Genomic DNA, 21,057 nt, shown 5'->3' with positions numbered 1-21,057 from the left:
ATATACTGGTTTGAAAGTCCTGTTCCCAGTGGGCCTTCACAGGCTTCAAGATGGTAGAAAGAGCCAGATGTATTTTATTGGCTTTCTATGGTGTTAAGATTTTTAAATTTAATCTTCAGAATCACCAAAATTAGTAGATTTCATAGAAAATGCAGATTTATACTTCTCTTGGGAAAAAAAAGTCTGCAGGTTTGGCCACACAGAGCTTACCTCCCTAAAAGGTAGTAATTGGTTGGAACTAGGTAGAAACCATGTCCTCTAGCGGGACCCTGGCTCTGCAGTCCAACAGGGCCCACCACCCTGCTGGGCCCACTCACTTATGTTACCTGCCGGCTCCTGGTGGCCATTTGACTTCGGATTCCTGCCAAATGCTACTACCTTTTGGCTAAAATTCAAGTCACAAGGGTCTTTCCTGACGAACAGGCCCTAGTTAATGAGGGCTGGTAAGATTCTTTTCCAGGCACTTGGTGCCAGGGACTGCCCCAGAAATGCAAGTGCTCCCAGGGACAGGGAGGGCAGCTTCCTGGGCTGTTTGACCAGCTGGATGGTGCCCAGAGCCTGAAAGCCCCACCTGGGCCTGAGCTAGCACAGAGGCAGGCTCCCTCCTGCTCTGCAGAGGCCCCAGATATTCCTCTTCACAGACAGGACTGGCAGCCCAGGGAAACCCTCCCAGATCAGAGCGCTGGGGCCAGCCTCGCAGGGCCGCCTGGCCCACAGATGGGGCAGTAAATCACACTCGGAGGGAACCCGCTGCCCCTCGGTCAATCGGGCGTGAACACCAGGCGATTCTTTTCATTTATGAACCTGTGTCCATTATTCTGTCATGATGAGGTCTTTCTCTACCAGCTGAGTAGGGCAGCCAGGGAGCCTTTCATGCATTCATTCAAACACCTTGACTGAGGCGGTACAGGTTGGTGGTGAAGTTCCAGACTGTCTGGGTTTGAACTGTGGCCCCTTCCTTTGCTACTGCTGTTCTTGGGCAAATAAGCCCTCCATGCCTCAGTTCTGATCTGTGAAACACAGCCAATAAGATTTCCTACCTCGTAGGATTATTAGGATGATTATAGGAAATATGAGCAAAGTCCTTAGCATGGTGCTTGATACACAGTAAATGCTCAACGAATGCTAGGTGTATTGTTATTGCCACCCCTGGCTGGAGACATACTCTGCTGGGGGGAGGTAGTTTAAGGCACAGCCATTAAGCAATTAAACAAATTAACAAGATCACTTCAGATGGTTTTTAACAGCTATGCAGAAAATAAAGGGGGGTCATAAGACAGTAAAGGAGCCCTGGTAGTGCAGTGGTTAAGTGCTCTGCTGCTAACCAAAAGGTCGGCAGTTTGAGCCCATCAGCCACTCCTCGGGAGAAAGATGTGGCAGTCTGCTTCCATAAAGATTTACAGACTTGGAAACCCTACAGGACAGTTCTACTCTGTCCTACAGGGTCCCTATGACTCAGAATCAACTCGAGGGCAGTGGGTTTGGGAATGAGAGTTAGGAGCTCTGGTGGCGCAAATGGTTAAACATTCTACTGCTAATTGAAAGGTTGGTGGTTCAAACCCATCCAGTGGCTTCGCGGGAGAAAGACCTGGCGATCTGCTTCTGTAAGGATTACAACCAGGAAAACCCTATGAGGCAGTTCTACTCTGTCACATGGGGTTGCTATGAGTCAGAAATGCCTCGACAGCACCTAAAAAGAGTGACTAGGGTTGTCACAGAGGCCTCTTTGGGAGGTACCATGTGACCTGAGACCTAAAGCTGGGTTTTTCTACCTCAGCACTATTGATGTTTTGGGCTAATTTTTTTTTTTTTTAAATTTTATCTTGTTGCTATTGAGAATATACACAGCAAAACGTACAGCAAATTCAACTGTTTCTACATGAACAATTCAGTGATGCTGATTACATTCTTCCAACTGTACATCCATTCTCGCCCTCCTTTTTGAGTTGTTCCTCCCCCATTAACATAAACTCACTGCCCCCTAAGGTTCCTATCTAATCTTTCAAGTTGCTATTGTCACATATAGACAGTTCTTAAAAGAGCGTAACGCTCAAGGCTGACATTTTTTACTAGTTGAGCTAAACTACTGTTTGGTTTTAAGACTTCAGGGGATATTTTTGGTTTAAATTTTAAAGACTATCTCAGGGCAATAGTTTGAGTGGTTCACCCAACCCCCTTGGCTCCAGAAAGTCTGGACTCCGTAGGAATTTTAAATTCTGTTCTGTATTTTCCCCTTTTTGATCAGGATTCCTCTATAAAATCTTTGATCAAAATGTTCAGTAATGGTGGAAGGGCACCATCCAGTTATTCTGGTCTCATGGCAAAGGAGGCAGTTGTTCATGGAGGCAATTAGCCGCACATTCCATTTCCTCCTATTACTGACTCTCCTTCTTCCTCTGTTGCTCCAGGCAGAGACCAATTATCATGCCTTGGATGGATGCTTGCAAGCTTTTAAGACACTAGGCACTAAGCAACGAATTAAGAGGTAGGAGAGAAATTGGGCTAAATAATTGTTTCTTGTAGGGGATGTCCTGTGCATTACAGGATGTTTAGCAGCAACCTTCTATGTACTAGACACCAGCAGCAACTTCCCTCCTCCAGGTTGTGACAACAAAAAGTATCTCCAGACATTGCCAAATGTCCCCTGGGGTCAAACTTGACCCAGGCTGAGAATCACTGACCTAAAGGGTGAGCAGCCAGCACACAAGGATTAAGGGAGGACATTCCAGATGAGGGAACCAACAGCTGTGGAGAGATGGACTTTGAATCTGGAGGGCTTGAGGAGCTGGAACTCTGACCATGTACACCCTAATCTGGGCATTCAGTGCTGAGCCTGGAAGGGAGCAAGTTCTCCTTGGGAAATGGGTCTGTGTGTCCCAAAGCTTCCCACAGCTTATAAAACAAATACTGTACAGAGCAAAGAAATACTATGCTCAGAACAAATCTAGGCCTAGAACTCAGAAGGTTCAGGAATTCAGACTGGGATGCTCTTTCCTTACGCTCTCCTTTGAGCTTGGAAACCAGATCCTGTATGTTATACTATTCACTGGATCTTCAAAGAAGTTGTGCATTGGAAGTACCTGGAAGCTGGTTAAAAATGCAGACTCTGGGGTTCACCCCTCCTGGAGAAGGCCCAGATCATTCCACAGCTTGCTAAAGTCTGAGAACTTCTGGGTTGTACCAGATGTCAGCCCCGGAAGGGCTTTTAAGGCTATCTCTGGGCTTTTTCAAACTCTCCTAACCATCCTCCTATTCATTCTCTGCCTCGGTCCCAGCATGGGAAATGACAAAATCTACACAGAATGCCCAAGTGGGAAAGAAATACAAGTGGGTCCCTCTTGTTGAAGACAAGCAGGAGCCCATGGCCTCAGCCTCCCCCAAAGGTCAAAGCCACCCATCAACTCAACCATTGCCATGTTAACAGATGGGGAAACTGAGGCCCAAAGAGGGAGGGATTTGTCCAAAGTAAAATGGATGGTCTTGGCAAACCTAGGACTTGCTTTGTCTCTGAACCCAAATTCTAGAACCCTCCACCTACAGCGAAGCCCTGGTGGTACAGTGGTTAAGAGCTACGGCTGCTAACCAAAAGGTCGGCAGTTCGACTCCACCAGCTGCTCCTTGGAAACCCTACAGGGCAGTTATACTCCGTCCTATAGGGTTGCTATGAATTGGAATCGACTCAATGGCAATGGGTTTGGGTTCTGGTTGTCCACAGCAGGTGTTGAGCTCTGCCCCCAGCCCTCCTGGGTCTGGAGCTCAGTCTCATGCCCTGAGCACATCTTTCCACTCCTCCCCACCCTCACTGAAGGCATCATGCTTAGCAAATACCTCTCAGCACCAGGCTGACACCAGCTCTCTGTGGGTGAAAGTGCTGTAGGAACCTGGGTGAGCAGAGGGCAGGCCTTCTCCCTTCAGAGTAGAGTAGGAATCTGCCACTTCTTGTAATAACTAGTGCCATACTCCAACAAAGGAGCCCTGGTGGGTCAATGGGTAGCTGCTTGGCTGCTAACCGAAAGGCTGGCATTTCAAACTCACCCACTGGTTCTGTGGGAGAAAAGATCTGCTTTCATAAAGGTCGTAGTCAAGATACCGTTATGGGGCAGTTCTACTCTGTCACCTGAGGTTAACTATGAGTTGGAATCGATCCGATGGCACCCAACCACATACTCCATCGATTCTAAGATACACATGTTCATGTTTTAACATTTTCTACAATAAGAATGCGACTTATAATCAACCGTATCTTAAGTACCATGTCATGGTTCAATTGGCAGCTTTTTTTTTCTTATTGGAACATAAAATAATGGTGCATCTTACAGTACATCATGTTTGAAAAAATATAGTAATTATCTTTGTGTTTGTGTGTGTGTGTGTGTGTGTGTAAGTTCTGGCCTTCGCGTGCATTATGTTATTCAATTCTCACGAGGACCCGATGAGACAAGTGCTGTTATCATCCCCATTTAACAGGTGGAAAAATGGAGGCTCAGAGGTTGGGTCAAACGCCCTCCTGACAGCTCTAAGTGGTGGAGCTGGGATGCCAACTCCTACCCACTTTTGCTGCCCAGTGTCTGTGTCCCCAGGGAGGCCTAGTACCAACTCAGAGGGCAGGAGCCAGCTCCAACAGGGGGGAATCTGGCAGCCACCCACATTCTACCACCTCTCAGCATGAGCAGAGACACCCAACAGGGCTGATCTGGCAGAGGGAGGGTGGCGCTCAGAGAAGTCCAGTAAGAGAACCGAGAGATGCAAAGAGCGGGTGATGTGTTTATTGAGGAATGCCTTTTCTGGGGGCCGGGCTGGCCGTGAGGCTCTACTCGGGGGGCCCCTCAGCAGCCCCCAGCCCCAGAGTAGACAGATACAACAACTAAGACTCCAAACCAGTCACACATAAATAGAAAGAGGTTGGCGAAGGAAAAAGAGAGGAACAACAAGCGTGCAGTGTCCTATGCTAGTCTGACAAAGTGGCAGCGCCATCTCCACGCACAGCCTCTTTTTCATTCTGCTTCCACGTTTAGGCTTTCATCTGCTCTGAACATCTTCATCAGGAGGCAGAAGGGACCCGTAACACCTTCAGATTCAGCTGGGCAGCGCACGGCTACCTTCCTGGCCGTCTCCCTGGCGCAGTTTCCTGGACTGGCAAAAAAACCAAGATGTGTTCTTCTTTTAAAAAAAAAAAAATGCTTTCATTGTCCTTTGTGCCTCCTAGTTCTGAGGGGTGAACAATGTGACCCCTAACCAACCAAAAGAACATACCAAGCCCAAGCCGCACGTCAGAATGAAAACATATTGCACAAGGTTACAAGAGTCTTCCTGAGAACCCTCAAACTAAGGCACCCCAATACTGGCTTTCCACCCAACCGATCTCTTGCATATCAATGGCTGTGTCACATACCCATGTACATTCCCATCCCCTAAATCCAGCTGCCATTTAAGCACACATTCGACGTTATCTTCCAAACTCAAAACCGAGGATGGGTTGAACTCCACGCACTGTAAGCAGGCGGCAGAGGGGCCAGGTGGAGATTGTTTTAAACCTTTGTCTACCTTTCAACAACCTTCCTCCTCCGAGTGGCTATAGAAGTTCCAAGACCTGGAAGCATCTGGAACCAAGAGCCTGGAAAGTAGTTCTCCCCAACCATACACTTTTGAAGAGGGAGCTCTGTTTGAGCCCAAGGGTCAAACCTTCAACCCTCGCGTGGGGCAGGCAGTGTGGCAATCAAAAGATTCTTTTCTTCTAAGGAATTTTCAAGTATCGTCAAGTCCCTGATGCACTATGTAAACAAGACGTCTTACTAAACGAAAAGCTAGGTCACTTCGGGAAGCAGCAGCACATGAAATATCTAGAAGGCTGAGCAAGGTTTTAGGTTCAAGAACAAGGGCAAGGTGGCCGCCCACCGAGCCTGGACCGGCAGATGCTCGGGTATAAACACACACACACACACACACACACAGGCCCCTCTGCAGGGAGCCAGGGAAAGAGCACCCATCGCGGCATCTCCAGAGGTTCAGAGACCACACCGGGCTGCCCCTTCCTGGTCGGTGGCGTAGATGCCATTGGCAAAGAGTGAAGAAGTCTCTGACGCTAAAAACTGGATATGCTCGTGGACTCATGGTTGCTGTCCAGTTCCCAGTGTCCTAGCCTCCTGCCAGGCCTTTCTTGATTACCTTGGCTCCCTGCTTGAAGGGACGGCCACCAAGCCACCTCCTTGCGTCCCAGTGTGTGTGGAAGACATTTTTCAGAGGAATGCCCTAGGGTGAGGTATGACATTGAATTTTTCACTCTGGGTCAGCTGTATTTAAAAAGAGCACAAACCCTCTACATTCAAGGTCCGTGAGACTCTGAGGAGAAGGCTTCTCATCGCCTTACTCCGCTGAGCTCTCCTCTTCAGGCTCCTCTTCTTCTGCTGGTCTCTAAGGCCTCCTGTGCGGCCCCAAGGTGCTCTATCTGTCGAAACAGCCCGTGGGGAACACATGGCTCCCACTGAAGCAGCTGCTCCCATAGGTGGCAGCGAGGCAGTGCCTGGGCTCAGCTGTGATGGCCATTTGCATGCTGAGGGACGCTGGGAGAGGCATGGGACACACGTCCAGGGGCTGAAGGGCAGGGTATGGGGCATGCAGGGACGAGCCTGTGCTCCCTGAGAGCAGGCTCCCTGGGCGGTGGGCCTGCAACAAGTCCCGGTAGGCCAAGCACAGGTCTTGCACGGGGGTGGGGGTCTGGAATGGGGCCAGGGCCGCCAGCGGCTGGCTGAGGGTAGGGTAGGCGGGTGGCTGGAACAGCACCTGAGTGGGGGCTGGAGGCGAGCCAGGCACCATAGCCAAGGCCTGGCTCTTGACTGCAACAGCATCCTTGAGGACATTGTCATAAGCTCTGAAAGGAAAGGACCAAGTGAGAGTTAGAGGTCTCAGGTCACAACCTCAGACTCCTGAGTGTGCCTTGCACACATCTCGCTGGGTGGGATACAAGGAGGTGGGTGTCACCACTGGCCTGCCCAGCTGTGCTTGCTGCCCAGTCTTTCCCCAGCCGTCCATTGACTATAAACTCACACCGCAGGTCTCAGCTTGAATACGGCCTCCCCCAGCAAACCTCCAGCCCAGCTCAGCTGTCTCCGCACCCCTACACTGCCCCATCTCAGCACTCAACACCCCAGGTGGTAACTCCCTGGTTACTACCCAGAGTGAGCTTTGCGAGGGAGGGATCCTGTCTGCTTTGTTTCACTGCATCTCCAGTGCCTGGCACAGAGTGGGCACTCATGGAGCGTGAAGGAGCACATCTCTGCCTTTGAGGCACTTCCAGACTCGGCTCCATCCCCACCCAGCCACTCCTTAGCAGTCAGATCCCAAGCAAGTCTCCCCCTTGGGCCTAAGTTTCTCCATCTGAAAAACAAGGGTTGGGGGTGGAAGAGATTTTTTTCCATCCTCAAAAAAAGCTTCCCGTAAAGCTTTCAGGGAAAACAAAACAATAGAGATTACGTAAGAAAGACGCCAAGAGGGGCTGCAGCAGATGTGAGGAGGAGGTGGGGATCTGAGGACATGACAAGGGCAGGCCCCCCAGGGAAGAAGACTCAGGCCAGGTATGTTCTCTGACTCTGGGTACCTTTTGAAAAGTACGTATTTTAAAACAAGACCTAGGGAGCAGGGCTGACATCTCAGAGGATTGTGACAGAGGCAGCCACCAGCAAAGCTTCCCACACAAGGAAGCTGAAAGGAGGCTCTTCAGGGGCCTGTGGGCCCTTTGCTTCCACCACCCAGCCCACTGGCCAGTGAGGCCAGCATCCAGGACATGCCGCCCCCTGCTGGGTGGAAGGGGGACTGAGTGTAGCCACATAGGAGCTCCTCCGTCCTCCTGCCCACCTCCATGCGGTCACTCCTGAGCTTTTTCACCTCTGAAATCAATTCTGTAGTGTTGGGCCCATGAAGCATTTAAGCATCTTTTTTGATACCCTCAATGTTTCCTCCCCAAAATTCTAGGGATCCCTGCAAGAAGGCTATGGCCTCTTACGTTGAGCTACTCTGGGCTAAGAGGTCTGCTTTGTGGCCATGTCTAAGAAAAATAACTCACCATGTGAGACCCCCAGTGTTGTTATCCATAAAATCACACTGGGGCTCAGATCCAATTGCCCCAACATTTAGAAGGACATGCACACAGCCCCTTCTCCCTGGCTCCTTCACCTTAACAATGCAAGCCTAAAGCTACCCAAAGCAGGTAGGATCCAACCCTCCCAACCCAAATTCTATCAGAGTCAACACGGTCCACTTCATGTAAGACACTTCCGCTGGGGAAACCACCGTAAGTCCCTGACTTCAGGGAACCACCTGGGTACTGAGGTGGGCCTCAAGAGCAAGGAGAACCTCAATATTCTGCAAACACTCAGGGTCAGGAGAGGCACTCACACTAGCAGGATTTCGATGCACACACTGAGATGCTCCAGGGAATAGTGTGAGATCCTCTGCAGGTCTCGAGTCCAGTAGGGAGAGAGCTGCAGGCAGATCCTAGAGGCCCCAACACAGGCTGCAGCAACCACAGATGGCTGGAACTTGTAGAAAACATGGTCTGAAAGAGAGCCACAGAGGGCAGTCAGCCCAAGACGTGTCCCCTCAGGTTTCAATGCTCCCGTCCCTGCTGCCTGTGCCCCACTGAGAACTGGTGACAAACAATTAGGCTCAAGGCTGTTCACCGCTACCCTATATACAGGATGAATAATTAGTAACAGTGTGAAGTTCTACTTTGAATCTTAAACACCTTAGCTCTTAATCTGGGATTCTTCTTTTTATTAAAAAGAGAAATGCCTTTTCTCTACTTTTGAAGTTCCAAAAACCAAGTCTACGTTTAGTCAACTGGGTCTGAGTAGAAAAGTTACCTCCACAGGACTTCATCATTAGATTTTAAACCCTTAGAAACAGAGACAGAGACAGGCTCTTAATTTAGTTGTTGTTATTGCTGTCGAACAACTCGTTAGAATTTGACACACAGACTTTTGCGGTTTCCTTAATCTGGGATTTCTGATGTTGGCCAAGAGCAGTGATTTTCATGTTCTGCATCCCACTTTGGTGAGTGGTGTCTGGGGTCTTAAAAGCTAGCAAGCATCCATCTAAGACACATCAATTGGTCCCAACTCACCTGGAGCAAAAGAGAAATGAATAACACCAAAGACACAAGGAAAGTATTAGCCCAAGAGACAGAAAGGGCCACATAAACCAGAGACTTCATCAGGCTGAGACGAGAAGAACTAGATGGTGCCTGGCTACCCCCAATGACTGCCCTGACAGGGAACACAACAGAGAGTCCCTGATGGAGCAGGAGAAAAATGGGGTACAGAACTCAAATTCTAGTAAAAAGACCAGACTTACTGGTCTGGCTGAGACTGGAGGGAGCCTGGAAGACATGGCCCCCGGACTCTCTGTTAGCCCAAAACTAAAACCATTCCTGAGGCCAACTCTTCAGACAAAGATTAGACTGGACTATGGGACATAAAATGATACTCATGAAGAGTGTGCTTCTTAGCTCAAGGAGATACATGAATCTAAACGGGCAGCTCCTGTCCAGAGGCAAGATGAGAAGGCAGAGAGGGTCAGGAGCTAGCTGAACGGACACAGGAAATCCAGGGTGGAAAGGAGGACTGTGCTGTCACAGTATAGGGAGAGCAACTAGGGTCACCTAATATTGTATGCATATACATCTGCATCAGAGACTAACCTGAATTGTAAACTTTCACTTAAAGCACAATAAAAAAAGAACAGTGATTTTCAGAATATTGTCCAAGGCTTCCAAGGAGGCTGAAAAGGACTTGCTGATGGGCCATAAACTGAACTGCAAACCATTTGTCCTTTCTTTGGTTGTTATGGGCAAATGACAGGCCATTTCAAAGGCTTCTGATTTTAGGTATGACTAAAGGTTACAATAAGGTCCCCAGGCGGCACAAACGGTTTGCACTAACTGAAAGGTCGGTGGTTCAAACCCACCCAGTAGCTCTGCCGGAGAAAGGTCTAGTGAACTGCTTCCGTAAAGATTACAGCCAAGAAAACCCTAAAGAGCAGTTCTATTTTGTAACACATGGGGTCACCATCAGTCAGAATCCATTTGATGGCAGTGGCTCGGGGTTGGCTGGACAGGCTCTGATGCTGAACAGGGTCGCTATGAGTCGGAATCAACGTGATGGCAACAGGTTTTCTGGTCTATCACTATCATGGAGCCCTGGTGGTGTAGTGGTTAGGAGCTTGGCTATTAACCAAAAGGTCGGCAGTTCGAATCTACCAGCCACTCCTTGGAAACCCTATGGGGCAGTTCTACTCCGTCCTAGAGGGTTGCTATGAGTCGGAATCGACTCGATGGCAACTGGTTAGGTTTTTCACTGGTTTATCACTATCGTTGCTATTGTTATTCATGACTGTTTTGGTTGGTAGGGGGTCACTGGGTGGCTGTAAATTTATGGCCCAGTAATTTACCTAATGAGTCCCTGCATGGTGTAATGGTTAACGTGCCTGACTGCTAACTGAAAGACTGGCAGTTTGAGTCCACTCAGTGGCACCTCAGAAGAAATGCCTGGAGATCTACTTCTGAAAAAGCCACTGAAAACCCTATGGAGCATAGTTCTACTCTGACGCATACAGGATGCCATGAGTCGGAATCAACGCGACGGCAAGTGGTGGGAATTTACCTAATAACTAGATTTTAAAACACTGGGAGGAGGGTTTCAAGTAAGAGTCCCCGAACAGGGTAACTTTTCTTGCTAAAGCAGATGTAAACATCACTCCCTCCCTGCATCCTATCTGTAAGGTTGACAGCTCTTCGGGAACGATCTGCCTGTGAATCTGTGCTATTTAAATCATTTGCAATGTTGCAGGTTACCATAAGAAAAGGTACAGGTTATTGGTATGTTGGTAGGGTACTGATTGCCTGTATATAAGCTCCTATTCCTCTTTTACAGGTTACTGGTAACACATTGGAGCCCTGGTGGCACAGTGGTTAAGAGCTCGGCTACTAACCAAAAGGTCAGCAGTTTGAATCCACCAGCCACTCCCTGGAAACCCTGTGGAGCAGTTCTACTCTGTCCTATAGGGTCACTTGGATTTGACTCAACAGCAGTGGGTTTGGTTTTGGGTAACGCATAGGGTGATGCCTCACCACTTCTTTGCTCATCCCTTGTTCTTTGTCTACGGCAAAGCAGGGGTGATTAGGTGGATGAATATGCCTCACAGCATCCCCTAACCTCGGCCCCTGTGTGGTGGGCAAGGGGTGAAAGGTCCCAACACGGGGCCCACCTCTCTGCTGCCCTTACCTTGCAGGGTGACCTCTAGGAAGTAGTGGGCATATTCCTTGAGGCACTCTTTGGTCTTACGGGGGCAGGTGGTGGGCCAGCTGTGGCAGTGGTGGTCCTTCTGGCTGACAGAGGCCAAGAGGTAGTAGTCCAAGAAGTGGGCGGGCGTGGGCAGGCAGAGGTTCCAGCCGAAGGCCTCCAGGAGCAGCAGCTCCGTGCCCAGCAGCTCCTTCTTAGTGAGGGTGAAGTTCTGGCTGCTCAGGATCCGCGTGCTGTTTATCTGCTCCAACTTTGGTACATGGTCTTCCCTATCCTCGAACTTACCTGTGGGAGAAGCACAGGTTACTAGAGGACAGCATGTGCCTGAACCCTGGAAGCTAAATGCCCACCATGCCTGGATGGCTGCTGGCAGAGAGGACAGAACGTAGAAAGGCTGGACTGTGAAGGAATTAAGAATGCACATTCCAGATCTGTCAGACCTGAGCTCAAATCCCCATGCCATTGCTTCCAGCTGTGTGATTACGGGCAGGTGTCTCAAGCTTTCTGTACCTAAGTTCCTTATCTGCAAATGGGATAATAATGGAACCTCTACACCATAACCCTTTTGTTAGATTCAGTGAGAAAATGCACACTAAATGCTCAGTCCAGCATATGCAACACAGAAGGCACTCAACAACCGCTGTTAATTTCTGGGGAATAAGGTGGGTCCCTGCGTGGCCTTCAACAACCCAACCTCCAGGCCACAGTCAGAAAGACCTTGCAGATCTGATCCTGTCCCTGCAGATGTGCAAAAGCCCTTCAGTGGCTCCCCTTGTCCTCAGTACTGAGTTCAAGCTGTGTAAATGGAGTCCTAGCTTGGGTTCCCTCAGAAACAGTTTGCTTGGGAGGTGAGCCCAGGAAACACCAGAAGATGGGGGAAGACCACAGGAAAGGGAAGAAAGCCAATAACAGTACATTATCGAGCCAGTCACCATTGTGGCCAACTGGAGTTTCATCCTATTGGGGAATTCTGAGAAACAATATAAAACATGGGCCCTGGGTTATCCCACCCAAGGGCCAAAGGAACAGAGGTATTTACATATCACCCCCTGGCAGCCACAGTGTGGACTGCTCCTAGGGGGCAATGATTCCCTGGCAATTCTGGCCCACCCCAGAAAAGTAGAATGGGCTCCAGTGGACAGAGAAGGCCTCGGGCCAAACAGATGCAGCCGCTGGCAGGTGGGAGTCAGGCTTGGGTGTACTGAGGATCAAGGCCCAGGGCCCGTGGGGTCGGGCTGCTGGGCACCTCACTAACCTTAATGCTTCTCACACTAAGGAAGCTGCCCACACCTGGCTATGGACTTGATGACTTATGGTACTTCGAAGACACTGCGCTCTCCTTGCCACTGAGCCTTCATCTCCACTGGCCCCTCTTGTCTGGGAACACCCTTCCCCAACCCCTCTTCACTCAGCCCACCTCCAACTTGTCCTTCTCCTTCAAGTCACAGCCTTGAGGCAGCCTTCCCTGACCACAGCCCCCCTGTACTGTCTGACCCCCACACAAGACGGTGAGCCCTTGAGGGCCTGGCCTTGGTCTGAGCACCTGTCCTCCAAGCTCAGCCTCATGAGGTGCAGAGCAGCTGCTGAACAAGAGTCAGAAGAGGCAGTGGGAGGGCTCGGCTGACCTCGAAGCACACGATTGGGATGACTAAGGGAATAACACAAAGCTTCACACACCTGCTCACAACTGCAGGCACCTTCTGACCCAGTTCTCTCAAGCTCTGACGACAGATAAGGAAGTAACCTCAACAGGCTGCCCCTACAGTGGCTACAACACAGTCTTGAGTAGGGCCTCAAAACATGTCACTACAAAGAGAAATACCGACTCTGTGATGTCAGGCACCCCACCTTCTCAGAGCACCTGGCAACAGTCCACTAAGTGAGTGCTACGGATTGAACTGTATCCCTCAAAATTATGTGTTGTAAATCCTAAGCCCTATACCTGTGGATGTAACCCTACTTGGGAACAGGGTTTTCTTTGTTATGTTAATGATGCCTTCTGAGTGTAGGCTATGTCTTAAGCCAATCACGTTTGAGATAAAAAACAGCAGATAAGGCCCAGAAGAAAGGAACCACATGAAGATCCCCAAGGAACTGAGGAACAGAAGCTGAAAAGAGACAAGAACCTCCCACCAGAGCCGACAGAGACAGCCTTCCCCTAGAGCTGGGCCCTGAATCAGACTTTTAGCTTTCTAAACTGTGAGAGAATACATTTCTGTTTGTTAAAGTCACCACTTGTGGTATTTCTGTTACAGCAGCACTAAGAAACTAAGACGGGGTAGAGATGGCGTGAAGTAAAGCTATGGCCTGTCAGAGGTGAGAGTTGAGCGAGTGAAAATGGACAACACAATGAAGCTGAAGACAATGGCCACCCACTGGCTGACAGTAACTCCACACTCTAGCTCCTTCCACATCCCTGCCTGTCAGGGGTGCAGCTGGGCCTGGCATCGCCTCCAAAGGACACACCTTCTCTTTTCTTGCACAAATGCAGAACTAGGCAGGAGAGCACAAGATCAAAGCCGCCCAAGGGGGAAGAGCCTCTTGCATGGCTGGAAATCCTGGGGGTGAGGCCTGCCTGCTGGGCCTTGCCTGCTGTGCAGCCTCATGCTGCCCTGTCTTAGTCATCTAGGGCTGCTGTAACAGAGACACCAGAAGTAGATGGCTTTAACAAAGAAATTTATTTTCTCACAGTCTAGTAGGCTAGAAGTCCAAATTCAGAGCGTCGGCTCCAGGGAAAGGCTTTCTCTCTCTCTGTCGGCTCTGGAGGAAGGTCCTTGTCATCAATCTTCCCCTGGACTATGAGCTTCTCCGCACAGGGACCCCGGGTCCAAAGGACGCACTCTGTTCCTGGCACTGCTTTCTTGGTGGTATGAAGTCCCCACTCTCTGCTTGCTTCCCTTTTCCTTTTATCGCTTGTAAGATAAAAGGTGGTGCACGCCACACCCCAGGGAAACTACCTTTACATTGGCTCAAGGATGTGACCTGAGCAAAGGTGATACAATCCCACCCTAATCCTCTTTAACGTAAAATTTCAATCACTAAATAGAGGACAACCACACAATTCTAGGAATCATGGCCTAAGCAAGTTGACACAAATTTTTGGGGACACAATTCAATCTATGACATGCCCCTACTGCCCCCCAAGCAAGGATCCAGCCACATGGAATATCCATCCCTCCTCTCACCCATCTTAGCTTGTGTCTTCCCAGGCTCAGTTCAGAGGTCCCTAGGTGACTCTGCCATCAAGGCACCTCTCACACTGCATTACTTGTTTAATACCTGTGGCTGGCACCTGACTCTAAACCCCAGGAGGACAGGGACTATGTCTGACCCATTCACTGCTGTGTCCCCAATTTCCAGCACAGTGCCTGGTCCATAAGCACCAAACCAGTTGTTGTCAAGTTGTTTCCAACTTATGGCGACCCCATGTGTGTCAGAGTAGAACTGTGCTCCATAGGGTTTCCAATGGCTGATTTTTCAGAAGTAGATCGCCAGGCCTTTCTTCCAAGGTGTTTCTGGGTGGACTTGAACCTCCAACCTTTCGGTTAGCAACTGAGTAAATTACCCATGTGCACCACCCAGGAACTCCTGGTCCATAGCAAAAACAAACAAACAAACAAAAAAAACCCACTGCTGTTGAGTCAATTCTGCCTCATAGCAACCCTACAGGACAGAGTAGAACTGCCCTGTAGGATTTCCAAGGAGTGCCTGGTGGATTTGAACTGCCGACCTTTTTGGTTAGCAGCCGTAGCTCTCAACCACTGCGCCATAGTAGATATCCAATAAATATTCGTTGAATAAATGAATGGTTCTCTCTACATAGTGGAATTTTAGGCCATTTGAATTTTTCTCTGATGATCTCTGATTACCTGTTTACCCTAATTTTTCTTCAATTATGTATTCTTTGTGCAATTTGAAAAAGAAGGAAAAAAAATCTTTTCTGCAAAATTGCCAAGGTTTCCCTGAATCTTGCGCTGAATTGCGCCAACCTTGCTCACATGCACTCAATAGACATGAGTTCTCTTTTCTTCCCCAGGGCAGAAGGTAGCACTGTGAAGGGCACAGCCTTCGAGAAATGAGCGCTGTACTGGAGATGGCACTGAGACACTTCGAGGCATTGCTGGCACCCCACAATCTATTCTGACTGCAAAAAACCCAAACCCAAACCCACTGCCGTCGAGTTGATTCCCACTCATAGCGACCCGACAGGACAGAGTAGAACTGCCTCTTAAGGTTTGCAAGGTTATAAATTTTTACAGAAGTAGTCTGTCACATCTTTCTCCGGAGGAACGGCTAGTGGGTTTGAACAGCTAAGTGCTTTAACCACCGACCAGGAGATGTACTAAATCAGATAATTTCCTTCCTCCACCCAGGGCTTTTCAAACCATTCAGAACTCTGCCTTTTCCCCAGCTACCAGGACCAAGAGGATTACTATCAAATGGAAGGAGCCGAGGATTACCCTGAGTCCCTGGGTGGCGCAAATGTTTAAGCTCTTGACTACTAGCCAAAAGGCTGGCTGTTCACATCCACCCAGAGATGCCTAGGAAGAAAGGCCTGGTAATCCACTTCCAAAAACCTATGGAGCAGTTCTAACCTGCACACATGGGGTTGCCATGAATCGGAACTGACTCAATGGCAACTAACAACAACAAGGATTACTGAGGAATCTGAATTCACCTGCTCCCTCTACTCCCCACACTGAGGGGGCCATGCCTCCTGGGGACGCACCACGCTGCAGGCCAGAGCCCAGCAGAACTGGGTCTGGGTCCTCAGCATGAGTGTTGTGGATCTAACAGCACGTCACCAAACTCCAGAGGCTGCTGATTTGCTGCCTATCTAGGAATCTACCCGTGTGAGGATGATCATGCAGGCTGGAAAGTGCTTAGCATGAGCCTGGCAGAGAAACCCATGGAGTCTTTACGTTCGGCGGGGCACTGTGCTTGGTGCCTGACACTCCCCTGGTCCTCACAGGGGCCCTTCCGGGTAGGGCCCCTTGGGATCCCCACAGGCTCAGAGAAAAAGCTGACCACACCAGCTTAGCAACTACTTCCCAGCACAATACATTTCAAAGCCAGAAAAGACTTTAGGAGTTTCCTGTCCTCCTCCCATGCCCCTGAGGGGGTGGCCCTTTGTCCCCAAACACCTCTGCCACCACCAAGCACCATTACTCAACTGCTTCCTCCTTACTAACAAACTGCACGGACAACAGATGCCAGTCTTCAGGCAGGTCCCCACGAAGGGGTGGGGACACAAGTCCTTCTAAGTCAGACAAGAGCCATAGACTCCCCACGACTGCTTGAAACATTTCTTTCCCTCCCAACCTTTTATTTTTTTTTTTTAAAAAAAAAGCAAATCCACAGAATGTATGAAAGAACAAAACACATATGGGACCTTTCACCCAGATTCCCTGATTGTTGACATTCAGCAACATTTGCTCTGCGTTTGTGTGCATATAAATATTGGTTTTGCTGAACCATTTTAAACTAAGTTGCCGACATGACCTGTCACCCCTAAATACTTTAAATACTTCAGCATCCATCTTTTAAGAATAAGGTCATTTTCCTACAGAATCACAATACTATTAGCAATCCTATGACCATTAACACTAATTCAGTATTTTCTACGATACAGTCCACATCTGATTTTCCCCAATGGTCCCCAAAACACCTTTTATAACCTGTTGTTTTTAGCCAGAATTCAAAGAAGGTTCACTCACTGTTATGTTTCTTTAGTCCCATCTTTTTTTTTTTTAACTATACTCTTTGGAAGAATCTAGGCATGCTGTCTTGTAAAATGTCCCACATTCTGGATTTGCCCGATAGCTTCCTCATGATCGGAGTCCCTGAGGGGTGCAAACGGTTAATGTGATTGACTGCTAACCAAAAGGTTGGAGGTTTGAGTCCACCCAGAGGCACCTTGGAAGAAAGGCTTGGTAATCTACTTCTGAAAAACTCAGCCACTGAAACTCTATGGAGCACAGTTCTACTCTGACACACATGGGGGCACCAAGAGTCTGAATCGACTCAATGGCAAATGTTTTTTCCCCTTGTGATTAGATACATATCAACCAGTTTGGGTAAGAAAACTACAGAAGTAATATTTTGCACTTCTTACACTGAGTCACATCAAGAGTTACACATGTCAGCTTGTCCCAGTAATGGCAATGCTAAGTTTGATTGCTTGGTTAAGGTGGTGATGCCAGATGTCTTCATTTTAAAGCTTTCATTTCCTCTTTGAAATTAGTAAGTAATCTCAGAGGTGATAGCTTGTTTCCCAACAACCTTTAACTCAGTGGTTTGGCATCCACTCACTGCTGATGCCTTCCTGAATAAATTATTACATTGGGGTTGAAAAAAGGAGTTCTAAAAATTCTACCATTCCATCTAAAGTTTTCTATGTTCACATTTTCCCAAATTCGAACAGCAGGAATACCATCAACGTACTTCTGAGATTAAAAAAAAAATCCTAAACCTACATAAACCTCTACCCTGGCATGGCACACATGTATAGAGTGGTGATGAAACATGTAAAGAACGTCTCTTACGTGCCAGAACTGGCCTGCCCTTCACACACCTGACTTGTTCCTCCCACCGAGGATGGCAGGTGCACAGAGAGGGTGGGTAATTTGTTCCAGGTCACACAGTCAGTGGACTGATAACCATTAGTTGGGCCAAGTGGCCTAAACTCTTAACCACAGACTGAGCAAGACACTGCTGATCCAGTGTGCTGTAGGAAGACTCTCGGACTGGCTTCTCCTCTGCCAAAGCAGACGCTTCCCACTCCACCTACTGTCCTGCCAATCAAGCCCTGAGGCAGCCCAACAGGAGTCCTGACTCTTCTGAATTAGATAGAGCCAAGAGAAGCAGTATTTGTAACGGCGCAGAAAACAAAACAAAAACTTTTTACTGTTGACATTTTTAAAAATAAAAAATAGCGCCAACAATGAACTCCCATGAATGCATTACGAACAATCATTAACACTGCCTTTTAAAAAATATACTTAAATAAAAAGGGAAACAACACAGAACAGCATTCTGGAGAAAGCAAGTGTTGCCCCCAATCCTGAGGCCGAGGCCCAGCAGCTGCTCTGCTCACTTGTAGCCAGACAGGATGCCTCGGTGCTGCCCCCAGACAATCCCCCGAGACAGTCCTTCATGCCAGCAAGGTGCCATTAGCCCATTAGCCCAGGCTCAGAGATCAGGCTGAATGACTGATCCAAAGTCCCTGGCTAAAGAGAGCCAGTTTTAAAGCAACGGCTGGCTACTTTTCTTCCCTAAAGAAACATAACCAAACCAAAAAAACGTGTTGCCGTCGAGTCGATTCCGACTCATAGTGACCCTGTAGGAAACAGTAGAGTAGAACTGCCCTATAAGGTCTCCAAGGCTGTAATCTAATCTTCATGGAAGTAGACTGCCACATCTTTCTCCTGTGGAGCAGCTGGTGGCTTTGAACCGCCGACCATTCAGTTAGCAGCTGAGTGCTTAACTACTACACCACCAGGGCTCCTTAAAGAAACATAATACCTTTAAAAACAGGTAAAGCTACTCTTCCCCCAAGAATGGACACCTCTGATTCTATTTTAAAGTCTCCCCCCACCCCCTTCCTTCATCTGAGAATGAGAAACAAAATCTGATCAGAGTGAGACCCCTTATGTACCCCATAACCCCCAGCAGCCCGCTGCCCCGCCCTGTGTGGTGCTGGTGATAGAGAGGGAAGCAGGCCCGAGGAACAGAGAGATGCTTGGATGGGGCCTTGCCTGGCCCTGACCTCCAAGGGGGGTGTGACACCTTCCCAGGTGGCTGTAGGAAACACAGGCAGTAGAAACGGTTGGACTCAAGAGGAAAGAGAAAGCTCTGGCTGAAAGAGCTTTCTCCCAGCATCGCCGCCCTTCCTGGAAGAGGGAAAAGGATGTCCCAAGAGTGGAAGGGGCAGGCCCATTAGTTCCCAGGCGGTGCTGGGCTGACTGGAGGCCTTTCTGATGCTAATTCTTTTCTCCTCAGATTCTTCCTTTCTCTGAGCAGACAGAAGTGGCCACCAGGAGGGGCAGAGCAGGGCAATTTAAATGCAACCTGCCAAGTGTTACTTACGGCTTTGTCCTGAGGAGAGTTAATGAGGGCTATGGAGCCTGTGACCCGGAGAGCTGGGATTCCCAGAAGGTTCCGACCAGAAATAGGAAAGAATGCCTCCCCAGGGGCCTCAAGTTCATGCTCAGGTGCCAGTTTCCCATCCTCACTCCCTGTTATAACTCGTATGTCCTTGGGCAATCACTTGGAAACCTGTACCACATGGGTGGTAGGGAGGGCTCCCAGAGGTACTGCAGGTTTAACTGGCAGAGGACCCAGCAGGTAAGAGGCGTTCCATAAATGTTAGCAACTGCTGCTGCTGGATTATGTATTGAACACAGTATTCTTTGCACCTTGACCTGAGATCTTACAGAGTGCTGCTAGGACAACTAGTTGGGTATAGGTGAACCGCTAGAGTTGGTGGCTGATACTAGAAGATACTAGAAGACATTTTCTTACAGGTTCTGGAAAAGGGGTGAAATAAGCCCAATAAAAGTCTCCCCCACCTCACCCAATCCACTGGCTGGGCACAAAGAGGATGTGCTGACTGCCCAGAGAGGATGCTAGAGTCACTCCAGCCCTCCTTCCCCTGTACTGTAACCTTGAACTCTGACCCTCCTGCAGGAGTTTCAAGGCTCACAGAAGGGAGGGAGGCATACTGGAATGTGAGACCTAAAGCCTTTCCCAGATGGGGCCCTCCATGGGGTAGGACTTCCCCCAGGTCACCCAGCTGGTTAGCAAGGGGCAGAGAATCCACTCGCCCGGACGTCAGCTCCAGGAGGGCAGGGTGTTTCCACATTTTGCTCTCTTAGCATCCCAAGCCTGATGCTGGCTCTCATGGGCAGGCAGGCTCTGTGCCACCCCTCACTTTACCACCAAGGGATGGGGGAGCCTCTGGGTACTGTGCTTATTGTGCCTTTAACAAAGGGTCCCTCCAGTTAATTCTCTAACAACCCTGTGAGGTTGGGTGTGTTTCACACGTGCAAACAGAAGCTCAGAAAGGTTAAGTGACTTGCCCCCATCACCCAGCTGGTAACGAAAAAGCAAAATTAAAAGTCTGGCCGTCTGTTCCATGAGGGTGTGGGCCATATCTGTCTTACAGAACACTATAGATCATCTTTAACTAACACAGCATAAAGTTAATACTCAATAGTTTTTTTTAAAAACAAATGAATAAATGGCTTCAAAGTCCCTGTCTTTCTACAGCACAAGCAGGAAACCTCAGATATAATCACAAGGACCTCTGCAATCTCCCCAAGTCCCCTTAATGAGTATATCTGTCTGGGTGCAGGAATTCCCATGGATGTGGGGTCAAACCAGTTGCAGTTTCTCCTCCTGTAACCTAATCTCCTTCTCTACATCCCTCCTCTCTGCTTATGCTGCTTGCTGTTTTCAGTTCTTCTTCCAATGATAGGACTTCAGTTAAAGGAGAGAATCCCCAACAAGATACTTTCTGTAATAAAGGAGTCTCTTCCTTTTCTTTAAAAACCCTGGCTTTTTGATAAACAAACTATGGTACATACACACAGTGGAGTACTATGTAACAAGAAAGAACAATGATGAATCTGTGAAGCATCTCATAACATGGATGAAACTGGGGGACGTTATGCTGAGTGAAATAAGTCAATCACAAAAGGACAAATATTGTATGAGACCTCTATTGTAAAAACCCATGAAAAAGTTCACACACAAAATGTAA

At 48.7% G+C, this 21,057-nt stretch overlaps 1 protein-coding gene across 1 annotated transcript in view; it reads right to left on the bottom strand.

Moving 5' to 3' along the window:
• Positions 1 to 6,393: 6,393 nt before the first annotated feature.
• Positions 6,394 to 21,057, bottom strand: part of CCNJL (cyclin J like) — a 64,023-nt gene continuing 49,359 nt past the window's right edge. Inside the window, exons 4-6 of the mRNA XM_012554120.2 lie at positions 11,277 to 11,579; positions 8,392 to 8,551; positions 6,394 to 6,868 (exon numbers count right to left, since the gene is read on the bottom strand). Coding sequence (XP_012409574.1) covers positions 6,442 to 6,868; positions 8,392 to 8,551; positions 11,277 to 11,579 — 890 coding nt within the window. The 3' untranslated portion in view covers positions 6,394 to 6,441. The remainder of the gene's footprint in view (positions 6,869 to 8,391; positions 8,552 to 11,276; positions 11,580 to 21,057) is intronic.

The sequence above is a fragment of the Trichechus manatus genome, unplaced genomic scaffold (genome assembly GCF_000243295.1).
Source record: "Trichechus manatus latirostris isolate Lorelei unplaced genomic scaffold, TriManLat1.0 scaffold00011, whole genome shotgun sequence".
Lineage (NCBI taxonomy): Eukaryota > Metazoa > Chordata > Mammalia > Sirenia > Trichechidae > Trichechus > Trichechus manatus.
The sequence above is the reverse complement of the archived record's forward strand: the minus strand, read 5'-3'. Positions and strand labels throughout refer to the sequence as shown.